Genomic DNA, 23801 nt, shown 5'->3' on the forward strand with positions numbered 1-23801 from the left:
GGTGACTTTTTTGAATTTTTTTTTGTTTGCAGCTACATCGAGTTCTCCTCATACCTTCCTTGATCATGTCAGGATTCAGTTGGGGTGTTCTTTTTCTTCTTCAGTTGGCGAACATGTTTTCGCAGACTTGATTTTGTTTTGTTTCCACCTTTCTACACACCTGTATTAAATGTTAATTTGTTGGCATATTTACAGTGTGTGGCCCTTGTGTTACTAATTTATACAACCAATCTTGATAGTTGGGCATGTTCTTGTGTGTATGGACTGGGCCAGGGAAGACGGATGGGGGGGTAATTCCCAGGTTACATACCAGTAATCTTCACTACTCCGAGTCCTGGTCTTCCCTGACAGAGTCCTGATTCCCGCTCCTACCTCCTGGAGTTGGGATTGATTCAGGGGCGGCTCCTCTACTAGGGTAGAGGAGTGTTGCCCCACTGCTTTATCGCAGTGCGGGAAGCACAACCATAAAATGGTAATAACTACCATTTTATGTTTCTGCTTCTCGCACTGCGAGAATGCAGAAGGGTTTGGTTAGTTGCGGGCGGGTTGGCGGGGCTGCTCTGCGAGCAGGGCTGGGTAGAGGAGGAGTGGTGTGCCCACTCCTGAGGGAGCAATGACTGTTTAGTCGGCCCTCTGGGGCCACCCAAACCAGTCATGGGCACTCTGCCATTTCTCCATGCAGGCTGCAATGCAGCCTACATGGAGAAAATGGCCTCCCCGTAGGCCTCTGTCTAGGCGGCGTCCCCACCAATCACAATGCTGCCATTGCAGCGTATTGATTGGCTTAGGGGAGGGAGGGAGGATGCCTGTTCCTGCCAGGAGCAGTAGCCGAGAAAACATGGCGCTCAGCCTGCGGGCAGTGATTTTTAAAAAATGTATTATTACAATTACCTCCCCGCGCGACCCCCCACACCCTCCCATCCACAATTAATGCCAGCCGCAACTGAGTTGATTTTATTATGCTATTACTCTATGTTATGATTTTTCTATGCTTGGTATTTCAACAGGAAGTGAAGTCATGGTTTACAGTGTACCCCCTTGGGCATCAGGAATATTGAATTGTTCTTTGTGGCTCTTGACTTATTCTGTTTAATTGAACATATGTTTGCATTCTCATTGAACCGCCATCTCTTACACTCCTACTTATGGTCGCATCCTCTTGTCTCCTGACTGATATGGTCAGTTTTTCATAATTTTTGTCTGCATTTATTTTTGATGTGCCTCTGAGTATTCCTTGAAAGGACTCTTTCATGTTCTTTGTTGTTATATTTACTAGCTCCTGAAGAATTGATGGGTACTTTTCTTGTTCTGGTTGACTCACCCCAATTCCCCAGTTTTTGAAGATGTCCTTTTCTCTCAGCACCACTTCCGCTGTGCTTTGATTTAGCCAGGTAACTATGGTGTCTTCTTTGTTGGTATCCTCTTTCTTTGATTCAAATTGAATACAGACTATGTCTTTGCTTTTTATGTGCGAAAGTGCGGGTATGTATTGAAGGAGCCGTAAGAGGTTCCCCCTATTTAAAATGTCATGCCTCCCCTTTGATTTGTTCTGCGGTTGTAGGATTGTTTTAAAACTGTTTCTGACATCTGGTACAATTGGTGTTATTCTAGATGAGGGGTCCATGCATGTTATATCTTCAGACTGTGTCGTCTCTATAGCATGGACCGAAATAAATTGCCCAAATCTTTGGTTATTAATTCCCAAACCTGTAGTTTCATTGGCAGACCCATTTTCAAATGTATCTTCTTCCCGTTCGTTTGTTAGTGCGGTTTCCTTTGTTAAACTACCACTTCCTGAGCGTGGTGAGACCTGTGACAATGATGGTCATGGTGTTGCCTTGTCTATGGGCTCATCTTTACTCAGGGCATTATCTTGTATTTTGGTTTTGATGAATATCGGATAAAGTTTGCTTGATGTTGGCCTTTCCTGTGTGTGGGGTGATGTATCTGTGCCCTTTGTAGGGACATGCATAGGCTGAGCCATAGACCTTGTATTTTGTATGGACTTTTGGTGTTTTAGTTGTTTTTTCTGTTTTTTCTTCATGCGTCGTGAAAGTTTTATCCCAGTATTACTAGTTGAAATCTCCTGTATCCTTTCCTCCTCAGGGGTCCCTGTAGTTTTAAGTATTGAATTTGTATTTGTTGAGTCTAGATTTAAGTTTGTGGAGAATGTTTTTGTAGTGGTTTCTTGGTGCTCTTCTTTGTCAGAGGCTCCAGATATTTCCATTAATTGTTTATTAGCTATTGGGTCCGTATTTATATTGGAAGTTAGTTTTGCGCTAGCTGTTTTTGTGGTATTTTCTTGGATATGTTGTTTATTGGCCCCCTTCATTCTGTTACAGTATGTTTGGGCTGTTTGAGTTTTTAAATCTTCAATTAAAGTGGTAAGCATTTCTGGGATGGATACAAGTTTGTCGATTGTTGGCCCACAAGCGCAGTCTGTATTTAAAGCGTATTCTTGGGCTCGTGTTATCAGCTTGTTCAAATTAGCTCATTTTAAATCAATCCCCGATATTGTGGTTGCCATAATGTTTAGCAGGTCCACTTGGACGTCCATCTTGTTTGATTGATAAGTTAGTGCCTCGAGTGTGAGTTGAGATGTTTTAAAAAGTATATCCCATATTGATCCCTCGCCTGTACTAACTTCGGGAATAACCCTGGCCATAGAATTATTGCAAGGGATCACATTTTCAGCTGTCAGCTGAATTGGTTGAGATGGTTTATTTTCTTTGCTGTTTGAGACTGTTGCTTCTGGCAAAGGAGTGTGCCTGTAATTGGCTTCAGCACCATCAGCGTCATGATTTGAATCTCTTGATCCCTCGTTTATTACAGCATTCTGTATGCTCTAAGACACTACTATGTCAGTTGTTTTCTGTGTGTTATGGACTAATGCCCTATGTTGATTCTCATGTTGTATAACATTTGAGGCCGGCTTGATGATTTTGACCTCTACCTCAATTGGTTGTTGGGCCATGCTGTGGTAGAACTGACCTTGCTTATTTAGTGACGTGTCTTTAGCGGGACACTCGGACGAGTCTAATAGATATTCATTTATTACTGGTTCATGATCCTTAATTATGCCCCAGGATTCATCATTATGTTCATCGTTTTGTTCCGTGTGGTCCGAGTGGTCATGCATCTGCCGGGATCCAGCTGTTATTATGGGTTCTAGGTTGGTTTGGTCTTTTCTCAAGTTGAAGACCCCAACGTGTATAGAGGGTAACATCGGGTCTGGTAAACGCTGCTTCCCATAGTTCGATTGCACGAGGGAAGATAACATTACGTCTGCTGGATTTTTTAGAAAGTTGAATTTGTTTGGTATACTGGTTGATTTGGCAAACATTCTGTACACCGGCGCAATTAGAGGTTGCACCCCACCTTCTGGTCTGGCCTTGTTGTTATTCTTTGCCCTTGGACCTTGAGGTTTCCTTTTCCTCTTTTTTAGTGGGAGTGTCACTCGCTCTCTCCCTGATCTCATGACGGCTTTCGAGAGCACCTTTAGCTTGCCTTGCCTTGCCTTGCGTTTGTTGTTTTAGATCTACTATTTGGGGCTGCCGTGGAATTGTGTACAATGTGTAAAACGTATTACGTCCCCAGTCACCAGTCCACAATCCGTAATTCGCAATCTACACTCCTAAAGGACCTACAGCTGCTGAAAGTAATTCTGTTATTACTGATACTACTCCTCTGCTAAAGCTACTGCCAGCAGGTTAAAAGCGGCTGATTGAATCTCTTGATCCCTCGTTTATTACAACATTCTGTATGCTCTAAGACACTACTATGTCAGTTGTTTTCTGTGTGTTATGGACTAATGCCCTATGTTGATTCTCATGTTGTATAACATTTGAGGCCGGCTTGATGATTTTGACCTCTACCTCAATTGGTTGTTGGGCCATGCTGTGGTAGAACTGACCTTGCTTATTTAGTGACGTGTCTTTAGCGGGACACTCGGACGAGTCTAATAGATATTCATTTATTACTGGTTCATGATCCTTAATTATGCCCCAGGATTCATCATTATGTTCATCATTTTGTTCCGTGTGGTCCGAGTGTTCATGCATCTGCCGGGATCCAGCTGTTATTATGGGTTCTAGGTTGGTTTGGTCTTTTCTCAAGTTGAAGACCCCAACGTGTATAGAGGGTAAAATCGGGTCTGGTAAACGCTGCTTCCCATAGTTCGATTGCACGAGGGAAGATAACATTACGTCTGCTGGATTTTTTAGAAAGTTGAATTTGTTTGGTATACTGGTTGATTTGGCAAACATTCTGTACACCGGCGCAATTAGAGGTTGCACCCCACCTTCTGGTCTGGCCTTGTTGTTATTCTTTGCCCTTGGACCTTGAGGTTTCCTTTTCCTCTTTTTTAGTGGGAGTGCCACTCGCTCTCTCCCTGATCTCATGACGGCTTTCGAGAGCACCTTTAGCTTGCCTTGCCTTGCCTTGCGTTTGTTGTTTTAGATCTACTATTTGGGGCTGCCGTGGAATTGTGTACAATGTGTAAAACGTATTACGTCCCCAGTCACCAGTCCACAATCCGTAATTCGCAATCTACACTCCTAAAGGACCTACAGCTGCTGAAAGTAATTCTGTTATTACTGATACTACTCCTCTGCTAAAGCTACTGCCAGCAGGTTAAAAGCGGCTGATTCCTTCTAACCATTGTTTGTTTGTTAGGTGTTTTTAGTTGTTGTGATTGTTTTCTTCCCCACTCAGTGCTTTGCAGCCCCTGCTGCACTGCTTTTGCGCCCCCCTACCGCATTGGGTGACCCAAAACCTTCACTTGGTCCTCGGTCCACAGCCCCCTCAGGCTGCACACTGGTTTCACACTGGCGTGACCGCATTGGAGAGAGAGGGAAGAGGCGAGGGGCGGGGGGCAAGGTGAACAATTGAGGCTCGTGGTCCTGTGCCCCACTCCAGTTAGTCGGGCGATGGGGGTGCTAGGTGTTGACAAGAGTGGCGGATCCTGCGGGGACACGCTGTTCGCGGATGAAAGTCCTCGGCCGCTCCTGCCAAGAAAGCTCTCGCTGCACCAGGGGCCTCCCGCTACTTGCCACGCTTGAGGCTGCCCCTGAGGCTCACCTGTGCCAGCGCCGCAGTGAGGTGAGCGACAGTCTCGAGGGAGTCTCGCCGCTGCCGGCGCTCTCGACTCGACCTCCTCCTCCATCCGTGGATTGTATTTCCGCTGTGAAGCAGGCAGCTTGCCCACACGGCTCACTCAGCGGTGGGGCCGCGACTTTCCCTCTTCGAGAATTCTGCGAGTCTTTTCTCGTCCTCGTTGGACCTCCTGTTCTGTTCCTGGGTCTGCTGCTCGGCTGGTCAACTAGTCTGGCTAGTCTAACTAAATGAATGGATCAATGAGAATGAAATCCTCCCCCACTATCAGACTGGCTTCCGTAAGGGCTGCTCTACAATTGATAACATTGTGGCCATGTCATATTTGAGCCAGCAAGCCAACTGCAAAAATAATAAACCAATTTTCGCATGCTTTGTCGACTACTCAGCTGCCTTTGACGGGGTACCCCGACATAAGCTCTGGGAAAAACTGAGCAATTGGCATATCCCAGCAGGACTCCTTAACGCCATCATTTCGTTATATAGCCACACCTGGATCCAAGTAAAGCTAGGGGGCAACACTATAACAAAGAAGTGCCTGAGAAATCGTGGACTAAAACAAGGTTGCGTACTCACCCCCACGCTGTTTAATCTATACACCGCAGATCTGGGGAAGAAGCTTTTGAATGCTAGTCTGGTGACCCCAAAAATCGGGAGAAACAAACTGCAAATATTACAATAGGCAGACGATTTAGTGGTAATGGACCACACAAAAATCGGGCTGCAAAGAGGTCTGGAATCCCTAAATAAGTACAACGTAATCAACGAGCTCACAATCAATGCTCAATAAACTAAAGTTGTCATCTTTGGCCACTGTCCCAAAAAGCCTTACTGAAATGGCATGTGGCTAAGGAAATTATCAATACCACGCCTTCATACAATTACCTCGGATGTTGGCTAAGTGAAACTGGCAAAGCAACATCACACACGCACAAAATGAAGGCCAGAGCACAGGCAACAATTTTTTCGATATGCAAACTAAACGAGCTCATGCAGAGTCCAACGCCAGCACCTATAAGAAAAGTACTACAAGCCAAGATCAGGGCAAACGCAGGGTACACACAAAAGGCATTCCCAGGAAAAATGGAGGCAATGTTGGACAAGTGGCAGTTCGGGCTGGACTGTTCCCATGAGGCACAGGGTCAGACTGATTTGCATATGGCCCTGTCTGAACTGGGGTGGCAGAGTGGGCTAAAGAACGGTGATGGATTAAACCCAGATCTGTTGACTGGGTGTGAGTGTTTGATTGGTTCAGATGCTCCATCCATCACCACCCCCTTTTGTACCGCTTTGTTCGCCATAAGTTGGCAGGGTATGCTCAGACGTGAGTCCCTTGCTCACTTTGCCACTGGATTCAAGCAAGCCGGGCTGAAGACGGCTGAAATGCCAGAAAACGGTCCTCGGAAGCTTGTTTCCAGTCCAGGGAAGGCATGGCTTGGCAGTTCGGGCTGGACTGTTCCCATGAGGCACAGGGTCAGACTGATTTGCATATGGCCATGTCTGAACTAGGGTGGCAGAGTGGGCTAAAGAACGGTGATGGATTAAACCCAGATCTGTTGACTGGGTGTGAGTGTTTGATTGGATCAGATGCTCCGTCCATCACCACCCCTTTTGTACCGGACAAAGTGAAGTGCCAGCCCTATAAACACATTTTTAAACTTCCCAAACACACTCGTAACAGTTTAATTCATTTGGAGTTCGGTCTAAAGCAACAAAGTAAGGAATGCTTGGGAATACATGCAAAATACTTCTATCAAGTTATAACAGCCCCAGCTGGAAGTTTAAAAAGTATGATTAAGCCAATCTACGGAGAGACCATCAACCCGTGGCAAAGTTACAAGGATGAAGCAGTGGAAACCTTGCGGCTGGCAATTGAAAACTGGAAGGACGCACCAACAAATTATCTGGCGATTAAAAATGCAATAAATAAACAATGTTTTCATCCGTCACACATAAATGACCTAGCAGAATTTGTAACAGGAAGAGGGCCACCCGGATTGGCGACATCATATATTGGGCATAAAACCCAGCCCTATCTCGGTCAAGCACTTGGAAGGAAAGCACTTAAAAACATCATATGGGCCAGATAAGTGCCCCTTCAAATAAAAGAGCTAAACCCCGGGTGAAGGTCCCTTGAACAGAAAACAAGATGCAGACTCTGTAACTATAAACACGAATCTCTGCTACACATGATTTGCTGCTGTCTTGCAATGCTTTCGCCCCACCAGTTTCATTTAAACAAATTTGGTTACGACACGGGGTTCGAACAGTAAAAGAAGCCGTTTCGGTACTTTTCTCCTGCACTCTTCGATCGGACCTGGCCAGGTTTGGGAAATACATGGCCGAACTTCGAAATAGGTTTATGGAAGACGAGGGGTTAGGCAAGATAAAAGCCAACTCAGTTTAAAAAGCCAACTTACCCCATTAATCAGACGGAGAAGATATCATTTTAGTAATTACCAAATGTATAGATACATATATTTATATACTTATTGTCTTTTATATACTGTTTTGAGAGTGTTGCATACAAATGTCTTCTTTTAGAATTTTTGTTCTATTTATGTCTTTTTCTTAGTTTTCGTTTTTTAAAACTTTCTTTTAACTGGCATGCAAGATGTATTGCAAATGGTTTTAGGTAACTGTGCAATATAATTAAAAATAAAAATTCATTCATTCATTCATTCATGGTTTACAGTTTATAGGATGGCTGTGTAAATAGGGCCATCTTAGGGGAATTGTTTTGTTGGCTAGGGAATATGTTCTGCGGTTGAAAAAGTATCTCGTGGGTAAGTACTGGGTCAGGGAAGGCCAGGACTAGGAGTAATGAAGGTTACCAGTAAGTAACCGAGGCAGTCTCTATTGTACGTGGTCCAGAGAGACTAAAGCCCTTCAGTTGCCAACACGAGCCCAGTGCTCAGGGCTGTAACTAAACATAGTCCCTACCTATTTGACGTGTTATTTTTGTTAGCCATGGCCGCAAAAATTATGCCATGCTCTCCCTTCTTTGAGAAAACCCCATATTGAATGTTTCTCCCTCTCTTTCTAGCTTGCTTCTCTCCCTCTTTTTCACTATCTTTCTATCTTATGCTCTTTTCCTATCACCCTCTTCGCCCTCTTTATTTCTACCCCGCTCTTGACCATATCTCTCTGGATCCCTGCTTTTCTCTTACTCCCCCGTATTCATTTCTTTCTCTACCCTACATTTCTTCTTATTTTGCTTGTTTACTCCCTCACGATAGCATCAGTACCTGCCCATCTACTTTCTTTCAACACTTTCTCTCCAACGTTATCCCTTTCCATAGTGGGTACACACTCTTTCGTTTGCTTCATGCTTCCTCTTGTTCTAACTCCTTTCTATTTGGTTTCTGTCTCTATATCTTCATCTCTTCCGTCCCTCTACTAGCTCACCCTGTAATCATGTTCTCTCACCGCCTGCTTATTCTCTTCCCTCGCGCCCTCCGACCTCCTTTGACTCGTTTTGTCATGTTCTACCTTACCTCCAACCCTCACTTTCTATTTTTACCTCTTCTTACATTGTTCATCTCTATGCTGTATCTCTAATATTCTTATCTCTCGTTCTTTCTCTTCTCTGTTAATTTTTTCTCTCATTCTCTATCCCCTCACGCTCTCATTCTTTCTCTGTCTTTTGTTCTCTTTGCTTCTTACACTTTCTCACCTCTTTCTTTCTATCTGTTCTAAATTCCTCATCACTCTCACACTCTAAACCCGCCACTTCCTTTCTCTGTCCTTTCTCCATCTTTCTCGCCTTCCCTCTTTAGTTCTCTTTGTCTGTTTCCTCATATCTTCCACTGTCTTTCTCCACTCACTCTCTCTCTGTCTCTTCCACCCTTCTTTCCCTCCTCTCGTTCTCTTCCATCTTTCCCTCTCTCTCTGTCTCGTCTTCTCCCTCCTTCTTCTTGTCTCTTTATCCCACGCAACTCTCTTCCTCTCCCTTCCTCTATCTCCCCCTCGAAGACCTCATGTTAAAAGCAGTGCACCCTCTCTGCAGCCTCTGCTCCCCTGAGATCCACCCCGAGTGCTTATAAGGATCGCTGATCCTTCTACATTCATTTCCTATCAATAAACCTATTTCCATTTTTCTCACATTAAAAACTGTGCTGGGAAACTTAATGAAATGCAGGTAACTTTCCACGTACGGTATGTTCAATGCCTGAAGGATGTCTCCAAATGTGTATTTTAGGAAAGAACATCAATTCTGAGACAGGGTTTCAGAAAACTGTGCTGTTATTCGCTGTAATGCAGCTCTCGGTTCAGATTTTTCTGCTCGGTATCTGTAAAGACACCTTTTTGTGGGCAAGTGGCGTAGCTTAGTCACTGTGTTTCAGGGGGTGTGAATCTCAAATTTACCAGCTAAAGAAGCAGTGGTCTGCAGGGTGGAGGGGTGAGATGACCAGCATTTGGGATGGACTGCTTTCATGAGGACCAGGGTCAGTACTGATTTGCATTGGGTGGGCTCTGTCTAGAGTAGCACAGTGAGCAAAAAGCATGGGTTGGAATGCTATCCAGTGATTGCTACTGGTTAGACTGTTTACAAGCAGCCATCCCATCACCTTTTGAGAGTTTAACACCTTAGCTGCTTTGAACGTTCAGCACCCAGTGCTGAATGTTCGAAGAACGCATGCTGGCCCGTCGGCCAACGGTCGTGCGCAGCACTGGGGAGGTAGCGCTCGTGACGACCGTTGGCCGACGGCAGCGCTTAAGGTGTTAATTACCAGCTGAATGTCTGGAAACTGAAACTGGCTTAGCTTTCAAAGCCAATGCTTGGCTGCCAATGCTTATGAATTCCACAAAGTATTAAACTTACACCCATTCCAGGAGCACTTCAGTGTGTTTAGATATGCAAATTTACTATTTTTGTGATAAGCCAGACACTATAGACATTTAAGGTTCTATTCCAAAAGGTGAAAGTTAAATGATCTTAACCAAATGAAGCCAAAGAGAAGAAAAAACGGACACAGACATAGCAGAAACATCCCAGGATCCTAAGACTCAACTACCAAGCCAAGAATGCATTTGTATGGTGTCACATCACAAAGATTCCTCTAAAGCTATGCCCCTGCCCATACCACCTGGCCATGGTAGTTCTCCCTGGGAGCTTATTGCTATGGTCATATACAAACACAATGGCCTGGAGTCCCTGCCCTGGATTCACTTATGTTAAATGTATTTTCACTGCATGCACTCCTATTTGTCATTGCTATGAGCAGCCTTGATGGTAGAGTTTTCAAAATGGGTATATGTGGACAGGACTCCATGTTTCCATGGCTTGAATTTCCAGAACTTTTTTCAAGCGACTGATGGCCCATGTGCTAAGCCCAAGTTAAAAATAGAGGATGGTGCACCTGCAAATTAATAGGGTGAGCTGAGCCCGCTCCCAGCCAAGAGTCTGGCTTGGCTCTAAGAGTCCAAACATGATTTAAGCCATGAAAGCATTTGACATGTATATTGTGCATCAAACCGTAATGTAAAAATATGACACAATGTCTTCAAAGTTAAAAAAAGTATTTTTCTGTGACAAGCGAAAGTGATTTACCTTAATACATCAGTTTATATCCCTGCATAGACAGATACTTATTAAATGTGGTGTTTTTTAAACATGAATTTAGCAAAATGGATGTCTCTCCCCCTAGCAAAATGCCATTAGTGAACTAAGAGGCAAGTCAGTAGTCATTTAAACCCTAATCATGGCCTATATTCTCATTATAAATGGAACAACATTATAGTCTATTAAATCAAACATGATAAGTACTTGTACGGCATGCATCCTGAATTCAAGTATTAAAAATGGTCTCATATGTGATAATAAATAAAAAAGAGGCTTTGTGAAATAAAATGTTTGCCTTGGATCACACAATTTGGACAAGCAGTGAAGCTGGCATTGATTCAAGTTTATCTGGTTTCACTTCGTGACATTCAACCATCAGATGCCTCTCTCTGTCTCTCTCACTCTCCTGTTTTTACCACCAAGGTCACTGTGATTGTTCTTTTATTCTTGGTGCACAATGAGAAAATCTGAGAATGACATGGCAGGCAGACACGACTCAGGGCCCCAGACCCAAATACCAAGCCTAGAATGCATTTCTGTTGGGGGTGTCACACCTCAAACACCCCTTGAAGCTATGCCCCTGTTTGTTGACAGTCGCTGATGTGCCTGGTGATTATGAATGCTGCTGGGGATCAAGGCGTGCCCGGATGCTGCTGGGCATTCAATGTGTGCCATAAGAAACTGGTGTTCCAGGAATGCCTTAAGCCACTGGGGTTCAAGGTGTGCTAATCAGCTACCAGAGTTGCATATGTATCTGTAAACTACCGGGGGTCAAAGATGTCAGTGTTCCAGGTCTGCCCATAAGCTGCAGGGTTCCATCTTTGTCGATAAGCTGCTGGGAATCTAGGTGTGTCCAGTTGCTGCAGATGATTCAAGGTAAGTCCATAAAGTGCTGGTGTTCCAGCAGACCTCATAAGCAGCTGGGGTTCAAGTTGTGGTAATCAGCTGCCAGGGTTCGAGATGTGTCTATAAGCTACTGGGGTTTTAGGAGATAATTGTGTGTGCAGCCGACATGCTCCACAGTGCATTTTAGTGGTCTTGGCTTCCTTGAATTCCCTGCTGCAGATCTGCTTCCTCCAGTGATTGTGGGTTCACTGCTGTTGCCAGAAGTCTCCCGCAGAGCTGAGATACCTTGATGTGGTTACTGGTGCTTATTGTCCCACCAATCTACTTGAGTGCCTTCCTTGATGTGTTTTTTTGTGGGGAGGGGAGATCTTTGAACTGATCTCTGGGATATTTTGAATTCATTCTGGATCAAAGAGTGATGGTGTGGTATTGTGCTTTTGTTAGTCCCATCATACTCGGAGACCACTTGTTGCTCTTCTGTTCATCACCACATGGTTGCCCTCTGCACTCTAAGAGTCTATGCTAATATTACATATGCCTTTCTTCTTTTTGATTATATGGATAATGCAGGAATTTTCTCTTCAACCATTGGACAACACTCTAGATGACCGTGTCAACATATTGGCATTTTCAATCTTCAACCAATCACATGGCTTCTACCAAGAATTTGTACAGACCCTCAACCAATCCTGGCAAGAAAACTGTGACCATGCTCCCTTCACCGGACCAGCCGTAAGTAAGAGCCTTCCAAGACCACACTATTGAAATATCAAGACAATATACACTATATAATACCCCCAATGTCATGCACTAAGTGCATTCTACGTGAAATGAGGAAGCCGGCCCTTAGCATAAGAATCTGCCATGAATCAGATATGAGTCCCACAGATTAGGGGCCACCTTAGAGCGAAACGTAAGTGTCACAGAACAGGTGGCCACCCCTGAGTGAGAAAAAAGGGGTTGATTTACAAGCCCCTTGTGCCACTTTTGCGTCACTTTTCCCATGTTAAAAATGACGCTAAAGTAGCGCATTGGGCTTGTAAATCTGCCCCTAAGTGTCTTAGAATAGGGGGCGCTTCATCGGAACTGATGAGTCTCATAGAGGAGGGGCCACTTTGAACTGAGATATGAATCTAAACAGTAAGGTTGAGGAGTGAAATGTGAGTCAGGTAGAGTAGGAAGCAACACAGAGTGAGGCTTGAATTCCTTTGAGTAGAGACATTGGAATAGTTCTAAGTATGAGTTAGATCTGAATCTCCTAAAGCAGGACTGACTTGGAGAAGGCGATCCCTCAAGTGAAATATGAGTCTAATAGTGTGAGGACAACCTCAGTCTCATAGAGTAGTGCTCACAAAAGAGCGAATATGAATGTCATAGTGTAGGGACCGCCTCAGAGTGAGATCTGAGTTCCATATAGTGAGTTTACCTTAGAGTGAAATGTAAGTAATGTGAATTAGTTACTAATACAGAGTGATGTCTGTGTGCCTTGGAGTGAGTAGATGTGAGTCTGAGTAAGATCTGAGTCTCCTAAAGTGGGACGCTTACAGTAGGGACGTTCCACAGTTAGATCTGAGTTTCATAGATTAAGGAATACCTCAATCTGAGTCTCATAGATGAAGGGTCAACTCAGAGTGAGACCAGAGTCTCACAGGGCAAGGGCGACCTCAGACTGAGTTATAAGTTTAATAGTTAAGGGAGCTATCGTAATGACATCTCAGCCTCTGACAGATTGGCCACCTCATAGTGAGATCCAAGTCACATAGAATAAGCGCTACTTTGAATTGAAATGTGAACCATGTAAAGGAGGTGCCACATCTGCACAATATCTGAGTGCCAAAGAGTACGGGAAGTTTAGAATAAGGTACACATCAGAGTGATATATACGTCTCAGAGTATAATGACCATCTCCAGCTGAGCCTCAGAGAGTAGGGGACACCTGGGAGAGAGATATGAATTTCATAGTCTAAGGTTCACCTCAGTGTGAGATCAGACTGCCAAAGAGGAGGGGCCATCTCAGAATGAGCTCTAAGTGTCATAGTATACAAGCCACCTAAGAGTGAAATGTAAGTCTTACTAGGAACTATCTCAGAATGAAATCCGATTCTTATAGTGCAGGAGTCAACACATGCAGAGGTCGGAGTCTCAGAGAGTGTGGGCCACTTCAGGTTGAGTTCTGAATCTCACAGAGAATGATCCATCTCAATGTGAAACATGAGTTCCATAGAGAAGATGCATTTTTCTCAGTGAGAGGATCAAGTCATATTTTCCTCAGAGTTTGAACTGGGTCCCATAGAATATTCCCCTTCCTTGTATGAAAAAGTGAAATCTGAGGTCCCTTAGAGTAGCAGTTTTCTCTGAGTGAGAATAGAATTCCTTAGAATAAGAGTATTCTCTTCAGAATAGGAATCATTTTCTGCAGAATAAGATCAGTTTTTGCAGAATGAGTACTGGTATCCAAAGAAAAAGAACTCTGCAGTGAGTGTTAGCTACCATCCCATTTGGAGACCCATAGGGAATCTCCAAGGATTGGTCCATTGGTGTATGGAAGGTGCTTCTCTCTGGTGGTATGACTACCTTCTCCCCTAAGAGTCCTTTACCCCGCAAGTGGTCAGATGCTACTGCCTCCCTTATGAGTGTGAATGCCTTCCCACAATATGGTTTAGAATACGTCTTCGAGTCAGAAATTGTTGTTGAGTTTAAGTGTCTTATTTGTTTGTGGAGTTCAGGTGTCTTATAATAATGTAGTCTAAGAGTGTCTTCTCATCTAATGGAGTTTAAGGAACATCTTCCCTATTGTGTCAGATTGAGGTTTTCGCCCTACTGAGTACAAGATATGGTTTCTCACTGTTGAATGTGAACACCAGCTACCTTTTGGAGTCAGATTTGTCTTCTCCGTAATGAAGTGTCAAAGTGGCATCTGCTCTATTAAATTTGAGAGGACTATCTCCCAATAGAACCTCATGTAACCTTCTCTTGGCTCTTCTCACGACTCTTGAGTTTGAGAGTCTATCCTCTGTAGCCTACTGTGCATATGGAGTTAAACAATGTTGGTTCCCATTCGGAGTCCCAGTATTATTTCTCCCGCACAGTGATTGAAAGTGTGTTGCCACCAGCAGAGTGTGGAAGGGCCTTGTTTCCTATGGCGACCAACGGGGCATTTACCCATATGGAGTCTGTGAGTTTGTTATCCCATGTGGCGTGTTGCAAGCCGTGTTCTGCATGGAGATAGAGAGAGCATTGTGTACTAAGGGGATCTTCTACCTTATTGAGTCTGGAGCTTGGGTGTCAAAAAGGTTGTGGGATGTTTATATATCTACACAGATTGTGAGAGGATTTGTTTTTTCATGATTCCAAAGCCTTGTTCCATAAGGTGTCTGTGAGAGTCTTGCCCTAATGGAGTATGAGAGGACTTTGTTTCCTAAGGAGTCTGAAGTTTTATTCCACAAGGTGTCTAAGAAGATATTCGTTCTATGGGGTCCTTGTTTTTTTATGACGTTTGAGGGGATCTTGCCCAACATGTGATATCCATGTTTTCTCAGGAGTCTATTGGGCCTAGTTTAACAACAAAGGTGAGCGGGCCTTGTCCCGGATGGAGGCTTTGTTTCCTATTTATTTATTTAAGAGTGATTTTATATAGCGCTAGTCAGACCCGAGGGTATCGGAGCACTTTACAGCAAGTAGGGAAGAAAAACACACAAAAGAGGGACAGGAAAGCGAAAGTGATCAAAAGTTCCAGTGTGATGTGCGTCCGAGGAGCACATTGAGGTAGAGTGGTTCCGAGGTAGTTTCGATCCGTGGGTAAAGTCCTGAGCTCCGTCTCCCTCCGGGAGTGGAGGAGAGTAAGGGGTTAAGTGGCGTGGATGAGGATGGGGATGTTGGAGCAATTGGCTGTTGGCAACAGGCTGTCGGCTTGTGCGCAACGGATTCAGTTTGGTAAGGTACAGTTGAGGTATAAGTCTTTTAAGAGTCTTTTGAATTTTATGAAGGAGGGAGTAGTCCTGATGTCAACCGGGATGGCGTTCCATATTTGTTCCCATTGGGTCTGGCAATCCCATGTTCAATATGGAATCCGAGATGTACCTGCCCTCTGTGGGTCTGAGAGGGCCATATTTCCCATTGGGTCTGGGAGGGCCTTTTTTCTGTGGAGTGTTAAATAGTCTTTTTCCTATTGGGTCTGAGAGGACATTCTTTCGAACTGGGTCATAGAACGCCTAGTTTCCTGTAAGTTCTGAGAGGTCTTTGTTTCCTGTAGAGTCTGAGAGGGCCTTGTTTCCTATTGTTTTGGGAGGGCCTGGTTTCCTATAGTGTGTCAGGGAGGGCCTTTTCCTCTGAAAGGTCTGAAGGGCCTTATTTCCTATAAGGTCGGAGAGGGCCTTGATTCCTGTGGATTCCGGGAACGCCTAGTTTCCTCTTGCATGTGGGAGGACTTGTTTCCTGTGAGGCCTAGACGGGCCATGTTTCCTGCGGGAGGCCTGAGACGAATTGCCTAAAAAGTCTGGGAAGGCCTTGATTCCTGTGCGGTACTAGAGAGCCGTGTTTCCTTTGGGGCTTGGGAGGTGTTTCTCTCCATTGTGGACTATAAAATTACCTTCACCCCCACACATTGAGAAGATACCATCCAACCGCATAGAGACAGAGTTACATCGGCTAGGCAATAAGCACCAAGGCACTGCAGCAGGTGCCTGTCTAACTGTGTGTATGTATGTGTTTAATTCGCCTATTAGCAGATAATTCCCCAATGGACAGTAACAGCTGGTGCCTCTTTTTGGGTGCTGACAGTTTTCATTTACATGTTTTCAGAGGTGCTCATAGGACTGGTCTCTGAGGCATCCAAACATCCCTGAGGCATGAGGCTTGTGAATGAGTAGTGCCCTCCTCGGGGTGACCCCCTGCAAGATGGCGTAATGGGATGAGATAAGGCACCAGGCCCCTGGTGGCTGTTCCGTGTATTATTAGTTTGTTTGCAAAAATGTCTCTTTTCACCAAGTCACTGTAGATAGGAAAGCTATTTGGCAGGCTCTTCAGAAAGATCCTGGTAGCCCACATGGTGCCTCACAGTCCCCAAAATGGTTCTTTGTGTGTCTATCACTGGCCTGTATAACTTAGAGAGATCAAATTCTAGCCGAGTAAGGACACTCGTTGCTTACCTGGCTTGGCCTTAAAGTCTACTCTCAAAGCAGTGTCCACAGTAATTTCATCTAAAACAGACTACAGGTAGGTTGGTACAGTAATGTGTGTCAACGTCCTGCTTTTAGCAAAACATAGTCCACTTTTTCGGAACTTATATGTTCAACGTATACCTGGCCACCAATTCACTAATTCTGGATGTATTGCACTGGTTGCCATGGACTTTCTATGCTATTAAATGCCTGCATTGTCTATATACAGGGTACCCAGTCTTGATTCCACCGCACACCGCTTGTCCTCCGCCCTACACTCCCTGTCTCTTATGTCATTCTTCTTTTCATCACTGCTTTCCTCTTTGGTCAAGGCTTTTCTCTCTTTCTCCTTCTCATTCTACCTCCCGTTTGTGTATTTCTCTCTTACTGTGGGTCAAAGTTTGAAGATCAAAAATAGGTCCCACTCCCCAAATATGAGTACCGGCGCCTGCCAATGTAACAACCTGCACAAATTAAGCGCCGTGGGCTGGTGGTCTTCAAGGGCACATAATTTGACAAAAGCATCAACCACCAGATTTCCTTTGTTCCACGCTCTGAGGTCTGCTCAGATCTTACCTAGTCTCCAGCGTTGTTGCTGTTGTGGTGCTGTGCTATGGAGGCTACTGTTTGATCCTGCCTAGCCTGCCTGTCTAGGATGGGGAAACTGAATCAAGTGATTAGTGTGCATTTCAAGAAGGAGATACAACCTTGGCAGGTGGTGTTTCTTTCGCTCTGACCTGTGCTCTGGAAGATATTTGTGTATTCTGTAAGCTGATCTTGTTCCTGTGGTGTTTCCTCAAAATGAAGACTTCAAATTAGGAAGGATTCTTATGCACCAGGTCAACCACACAAGAGCCTCTGTATAGTTTATACTATTCAACTTATCATGTGTCATGCACACAACGTCTGCCTATTCTGTCTTCCCTTTCCTACCTTTTCCCCAATACTTCCCTTTAAGACTGTCCCCTCACCATGTTGTTCTGTCTGAACGTCCCTTCTTCTCATTTTGATTTTCTCTCTGCCTCCCTTCTCCTACCCCTGCTTGTGTGTTCCCTTAACCCCTTGGATGCTCATGGCAAGGTCAGCTCGTCATGAAACACGGTTGAGCTGTCCTCGCTTAAGATAAAAATATTTTCTTCTTACAACTTTTATCCCTCAGCCCCATCCTCGCGACCACGTTCTTTGTCTTTCCTCTATACTTGCCCTGCTCATTGTCCTTTTTTGCTCCTCTTGTTTTCTTCATCCCGATTCTTATTCATCTTTTCGGGGGATCCGGCCGGATTCAAGTTTTGCCAGATATAATTGTGGATCTGGGCCTGCCCCAGTGAAAGGTGCCGACTGTGCCCCACTACAAATTGTGGCCACCTGGAGACATTTAGTGGTGGTCGCATTGTGTGCGCTGCGCGTTCAAAGCAGCGACCTGCAGGGAGCGAGGAAGGTCGTTTATTTTCAGCTCCAGCTGGGCCCAACAAAAATGACGCACTTAGGGGGCCATCAGCCCTCCTTTTGCTCGAGCCTCCTCCTGCCTGGGAGCTCGCTGGATGCCGCTGCCATATGGAAACAAAGACACAGCATGTTCTCACTTCACAAGTGCTTAAGAGATAAACTATGATGTGAAGGCAGGTTTATGACTTTTCCTCTCTCTGTACGTCAGATATATGCAAGCACTGGAACTGTGCCAGATTTAGTTTTCTAAGCAATCACACAAAGAACATCTCACTAATAGGTGTGTACTACTTTCAGACCTATTGAGAAAAAACACAAATATTGTTCTAAACTGTGCCTGGCTGATTGAATGTCGTCCCTCCATGTTGATTTTGAACTCACTAATCTAGATTTCACGGACTGTACTGTGATCTGCAGGTAACACACGGATCTCTGCAGAAAATTAATTACCCACTGAATTATGTACATCAAATGCAAATGTTTGTACTTCATCTTATCCACTGTGTTTTGCACCAGGCACTTGCACCGTATTTGCTATTTTAGGATGTGTCAAACCTGTGAAAAGTCTGCACTTGTATCTCTACAGCAAGTGCATTAACCATTATAGCTATCTTACTCCTTTATACCATGAAACTTACTTGGTACGCAAATATCTCTGCAACAGGTGACTTAGGGCCATATGTATCATCCTGACCATTTGCGATTTCTAAATAGCGATTTTTAAGGAATCGCTATTTAGAAATCGCAAAATGGTATGTGTGTAGGAAATCGCTTCTTTTTAGCAATTAGCTAATCGCAATTTAGGAATATTTTCAAGGGTGCAGGGGTGTCACAAGAACACCCTGCTGCACCCCTGAAAATGACATGTGTTGGCATATGGCGCCCATAAGGGCATCTATGAGCGTCATATGGCACCTTTGGATTTTAAATAAATTGCTTTATTAAAAGAATTCGCAACTTACCACCAACTAGAAGTTGGTGGTAATTTGCGATTCCTTTTGGACATTTTTGCATTAATTTTCCGTTGATACATTGCATTTAAGGAATCGCACAATTTGCGATTCCTTAAGTGCAATCGCAAAATAAGGAATAGCAAATTTTGCGATTCCTTATTTTCCTGCCAAAATGTGTCATACATACCATTTAGCAAATTAGCATTTGCAAAGGCCGAAATTCTGCGAATTTCGGCCTTTGCGAATGCTAATTTGCTTGATACATATGGCCCTTAACCTCATAAGATGATTTTCTAACGATCAGTGCTTTAAATGGGGAGGTACTGTCTGGTATGGAGTACCCGCACTTTTTTAATTTGAAAAGAAGAATACCTGCACTTATTTAATTTGAAAAGAAGAGTATCTGTACTTCTCAGGTCTGTTGCAATATATGTAATGGAGAGAACTGGCACTTCTCTGGAGGAAACAGGTACTCTGGATAGTGAGTATCTAGACTTCTATATTCCATTTAATAGACTGATAATGGTGTCTCTTTGTGAGCAATTGAGTAAGCCAGAACACTTTTACTAGCACATATGACCTTGTTGCCAAAGTATTTGATGCACAACTTCTGAAAAGATGAATGGTTACGTTGTTTTTTTAACTCTGCTCCTCATTACTCCAGCCGCTTTCTGCTGGCCTTTGATCTGCGGTTTATAGTATCCTGGAGTAAATCTTTTCAATTTAGAGCACTGAAGCCCCTGCTTCCATTTTAACTTCCATCTTGCTGTCCACTCTGTCTACCTTTCACATACAACTTGTTCTGGGCCTCTCCCTCCTCCTTTCTCTTACTGTTCCCATCATGCGTTTACCCCTTACTTTTAGTTCTCTGCAATTTCTTAAATTCATTTTCCCTGTTCGGTACAAATGTACTTTTGTAAGTGTCATTTTCACCCTTCTTTTGCTCCGTTGTTTGGAGTTCTCTACCAGTCAAACCACTAAGATGAATTTGTCACTTGTTCTCTGTCCGAAAACTGGACACTACTCACCCCTTCGATTGGCACTTCTCACCCCTTAAAACCCTAAGCTGATGCCAATGATATTAAGAACTGCTGCCCTGTTTCAGGATTCTTTTTACAAGGAAGGTGTTAGAAAGTTTGTAGCCTCCCAACGTTCTTATCCCACCCAACAATCGCCTAGACAACTTGGGGTTCAGACAGGCCTGCAGAAGGGAGACACCTCTTCTGCAGGTTCTCAAGGATGTGCTTTACTCCCATGACTCAAGAAATCTTGCTAACTTGCGCTTCAAGACCTGTCAGCTGCGTTCAACAGTCAACCATATCTTGTTGATCAGCGCCTTGAAAGAATTAGTGGGCATCGATGGTGAAGTGAAACCGCAAAACTGGGTCTGCCCCATGCACAGGCCATATTTTGCGAGTCTGTAACCAATTGCCGACGCGCAAAATATGGTTTGCGACTCGCAAGGGCTCCCCTTCCTAATAGTGAGTCTCACTGCAATGTATGATTGTTTGCGGTCGCAAAACACTTGCAGTTTATCACCTACTTCAAGTAGGCGGTAAGTCACTCACAAACGGAAGGGGTCCCCAGGGAACCCCTTCCCCTTTGTGAATGCATGCAGAAATATTTGTTAGGAGCGGGCTGTAGGGACCACTGCCTGCCTTTTGAAAATGGAACTGAAAAGTTTCATTTTTCTTTTTTAAATGCAGCCCATTTTTCTTTGCGAAAAATGGCCTGTATTAAAAAAAAAACTGCTTTATTTAAAAAGCAGTCCCAGACATGGAGGTCTGCTGACCCCAGCAGGCCACCATCCCTGCGAGTGCTAGCCATTCCCAATGGGGTCGCATATTGTGCTTGCATGATGAATATTGATGAGGCATGCAATTTGGAATCCCATTGGGAATCGCAAACGGTGTCTGAGATACTGTTGTACATTCACTTTAGCGAGTCGCAAATTGCAAGTCGCAATTCGACGTAATTTGCGACTCGCTAAAGTAAATGGTCGTATGTCTAGCCCTTAGTCTCCAAGGTACATTCGTTTGCTTTCCAACACTCTGCAAAAGGTCTAATTAGCACCTAACACGCAACCTATTAAAATCAGAATTTCTGTTAAACTCCGAGAAAAACATCCAACGTATCCATCAATCATGGATTCACTCCTGTATTTTCCTGAATGGTTAACTGGCTATTGTGGATAACACCAAATCCCTGGGTTCTATCCTTGACAACAAACTAAACTCCAAGAACAAATGAATACTATGGGCAAGCTTGCATGTTACTAATTTAGGTTGTTTTGGGTATCAGGCAGTTTATCCCTAAACAAGACTTAAGCACCTGAAACATGCTTGGTGTGCAAACCCCTGGGTCCTGGTGCCACTGCACTTACTGCACAATGACTACAGTGACTTTCCATAGAAGCAAGAGTACAAGTTCTGATGGCCTGAATCACTCACATAGCCCCCCACACACATATATACACCATAGTATTTGGCTTGGAAATTGAAAATCTCTGGTAGCCATCAATTATTGAGGAATACCACCTGCCTTCAAAAAAGAGCAGCCTATCAAGCAACCCTTCTCTGGCACCATCACAAGTATTTGGAATTCAATTCTATTCCACCAGCTCAGCAGACCACTACCACATTTCATGCAACTATTAAAAAGAAGCTTAAACTCCTCCTCTTAAAAAAAAACCACATTGTTTGAAACTGAGAAAATGATTTGCTCATTAAATATTCAACCTCTATCACCTTTCCACAGATGGGCCCCATCAAAACGTCACCACCTTGCTGTACATCATTCCCACTGCCCTCTGAATGCTTCTAGATGCCTCTATATTTTGTTGTTGTTCCTTTCTGTGCTTTCGGATATTCTACATGTCTGTTTCTCCTACTGGTCTCTCTGTCTTGCTGGTTATCTTTTCTGCCTCTGTTTAATGGCTGTGGTTGATTTTTAACATGGATTGGATTTGGTCATTGAGTTTGTTTATCATGATTTGTAAACTATTCCTGCTCCTTTGCAAAGCGCTCTAATGACCCATGGTGGCGTTAGCGCTAGAGAAAGCTACATAAATAAATTGTAGAAATAAATACATGGTCCCTGCTTTTCCCGACCCTCTTTCTCCTGGTCTTTCCAGCTCTTCGCTATCCCTGTCTTTCTCTACCACGTGTCTCCTGTTCCTTGCAGCTCTTCTCTGCTCCTTGCCTTTATCACCCCGGATTCTTCTGCTCCTTCGCATCTCTCTTCTGGTTCCTTTAATTGATTGACTTTCAGCTCTCCTCTGGTCCCTGACTTTCTCACCCCTGTTTCTTTGTGCCTTTTAACTTTCCACTGGCACATGCCTTCCACACTCCTGCTTTTCCTGCTTCTTGCAGCTGTCTTCTCTTTGCCTTTTCTCACCCTTGATTCTTCTGTCCAGTTCCTTTCTGATCTCCTCTGCTCCTTGCCTTTTCTCACCCGTTTCTCCACTTATTGCATTTTCTCCTCCCTGTTTCTCCACTCCTTGCCATTTCTCATGGCTGTTTCTCTGCTCCTTGTCTTTTCTCACCACTGTTTATCTGATCCATGCCTCTTCTCACCCCTGATTCTCAGCTCCTTGCCTTTTCTCATCCCTGTTTGTCTGCACCTTGTCTTTTCCCACCCCTGTTTCTTAGTCAGCTTCTGGCCTTTTTATGTCCCTGTTTCTCAGCTCCTTGCCTTTCCTCTCTCCTGTTTCTTCGCTCCTTGCCCTTTTGTACCCCTGTTTCTCTGTCCCTTTCAGATTTCTGAGCTCCTTCCCTTTTCTCATTCCTATTTCTCCGCTCCTTGCCTTCTCACCTCTGTTTCTCATCTCCTTGCCTTCTCTCACTCATGTTTTCTGCCCCTTGCTTTCTCTCACCCCTGTTTCTCTGTTCCTTGTCTCTTCTCACCCCTGTTTTCTGCCCCTTGCCTTCTCTCGCCCCTGTTTTCTGCCCCTTGCTTTCTCTCACCCCTGATTCTCTGCTCATTGCCTTCTCTCACCCCCGTTTCTCTGCTCCCTGCCTCTTCTCACCCCTGCTTTCTGCTCCTTGCTTTCTCTCACCCCTGATTCTCTGCTCATTGCCTTCTCTCACCCCCGTTTCTCTGCTCCCTGCCTCTTCTCACCCCTGCTTTCTGCTCCTTCCTCTCTCTCACCCCTGTTTTCTGCCCCTTGCTTTCTCTCACCCCTGATTCTCTGCTCATTGCCTTCTCTCACCCCCGTTTCTCTGCTCCCTGCCTCTTCTCACCCCTGTTTTCTGCCCCTTGCCTTCTCTCGCCCCTGTTTTCTGCCCCTTGCTTTCTCTCACCCCTGATTCTCTGCTCATTGCCTTCTCTCACCCCCGTTTCTCTGCTCCCTGCCTCTTCTCACCCCTGTTTTCTGCTCCTTCCTCTCTCTCACCCCTGTTTTCTGCCCCTTGCTTTCTCTCACCCCTGATTCTCTGCTCATTGCCTTCTCTCACCCCCGTTTCTCTGCTCCCTGCCTCTTCTCACCCCTGTTTTCTGCTCCTTCCTCTCTCTCACCCCTGTTTTCTGCCCCTTGCTTTCTCTCACCCCTGATTCTCTGCTCATTGCCTTCTCTCACCCCCGTTTCTCTGCTCCCTGCCTCTTCTCACCCCTGTTTTCTGCTCCTTCCTCTCTCTCACCCCTGTTTTCTGCCCCTTGCTTTCTCTCACCCCTGATTCTCTGCTCATTGCCTTCTCTCACCCCCGTTTCTCTGCTCCCTGC

General features: G+C 44.6%; 1 protein-coding gene across 1 annotated transcript in view; it reads left to right on the forward strand.

The window, feature by feature from the left end:
- GRIK4 (glutamate ionotropic receptor kainate type subunit 4) overlaps nt 1-23801 on the forward strand; it is a 1036684-nt gene that overhangs the window by 838063 nt on the left and 174820 nt on the right. The window contains exon 7 of the mRNA XM_086958780.1: nt 12095-12256. Within this exon, the coding sequence (XP_086814906.1) occupies nt 12095-12256 (162 nt within the window). The remainder of the gene's footprint in view (nt 1-12094; nt 12257-23801) is intronic.

Source organism: Lissotriton vulgaris, chromosome 2_1 (genome assembly GCF_964263255.1).
Source record: "Lissotriton vulgaris chromosome 2_1, aLisVul1.2, whole genome shotgun sequence".
Taxonomy (NCBI): Eukaryota; Metazoa; Chordata; class Amphibia; order Caudata; family Salamandridae; genus Lissotriton; species Lissotriton vulgaris.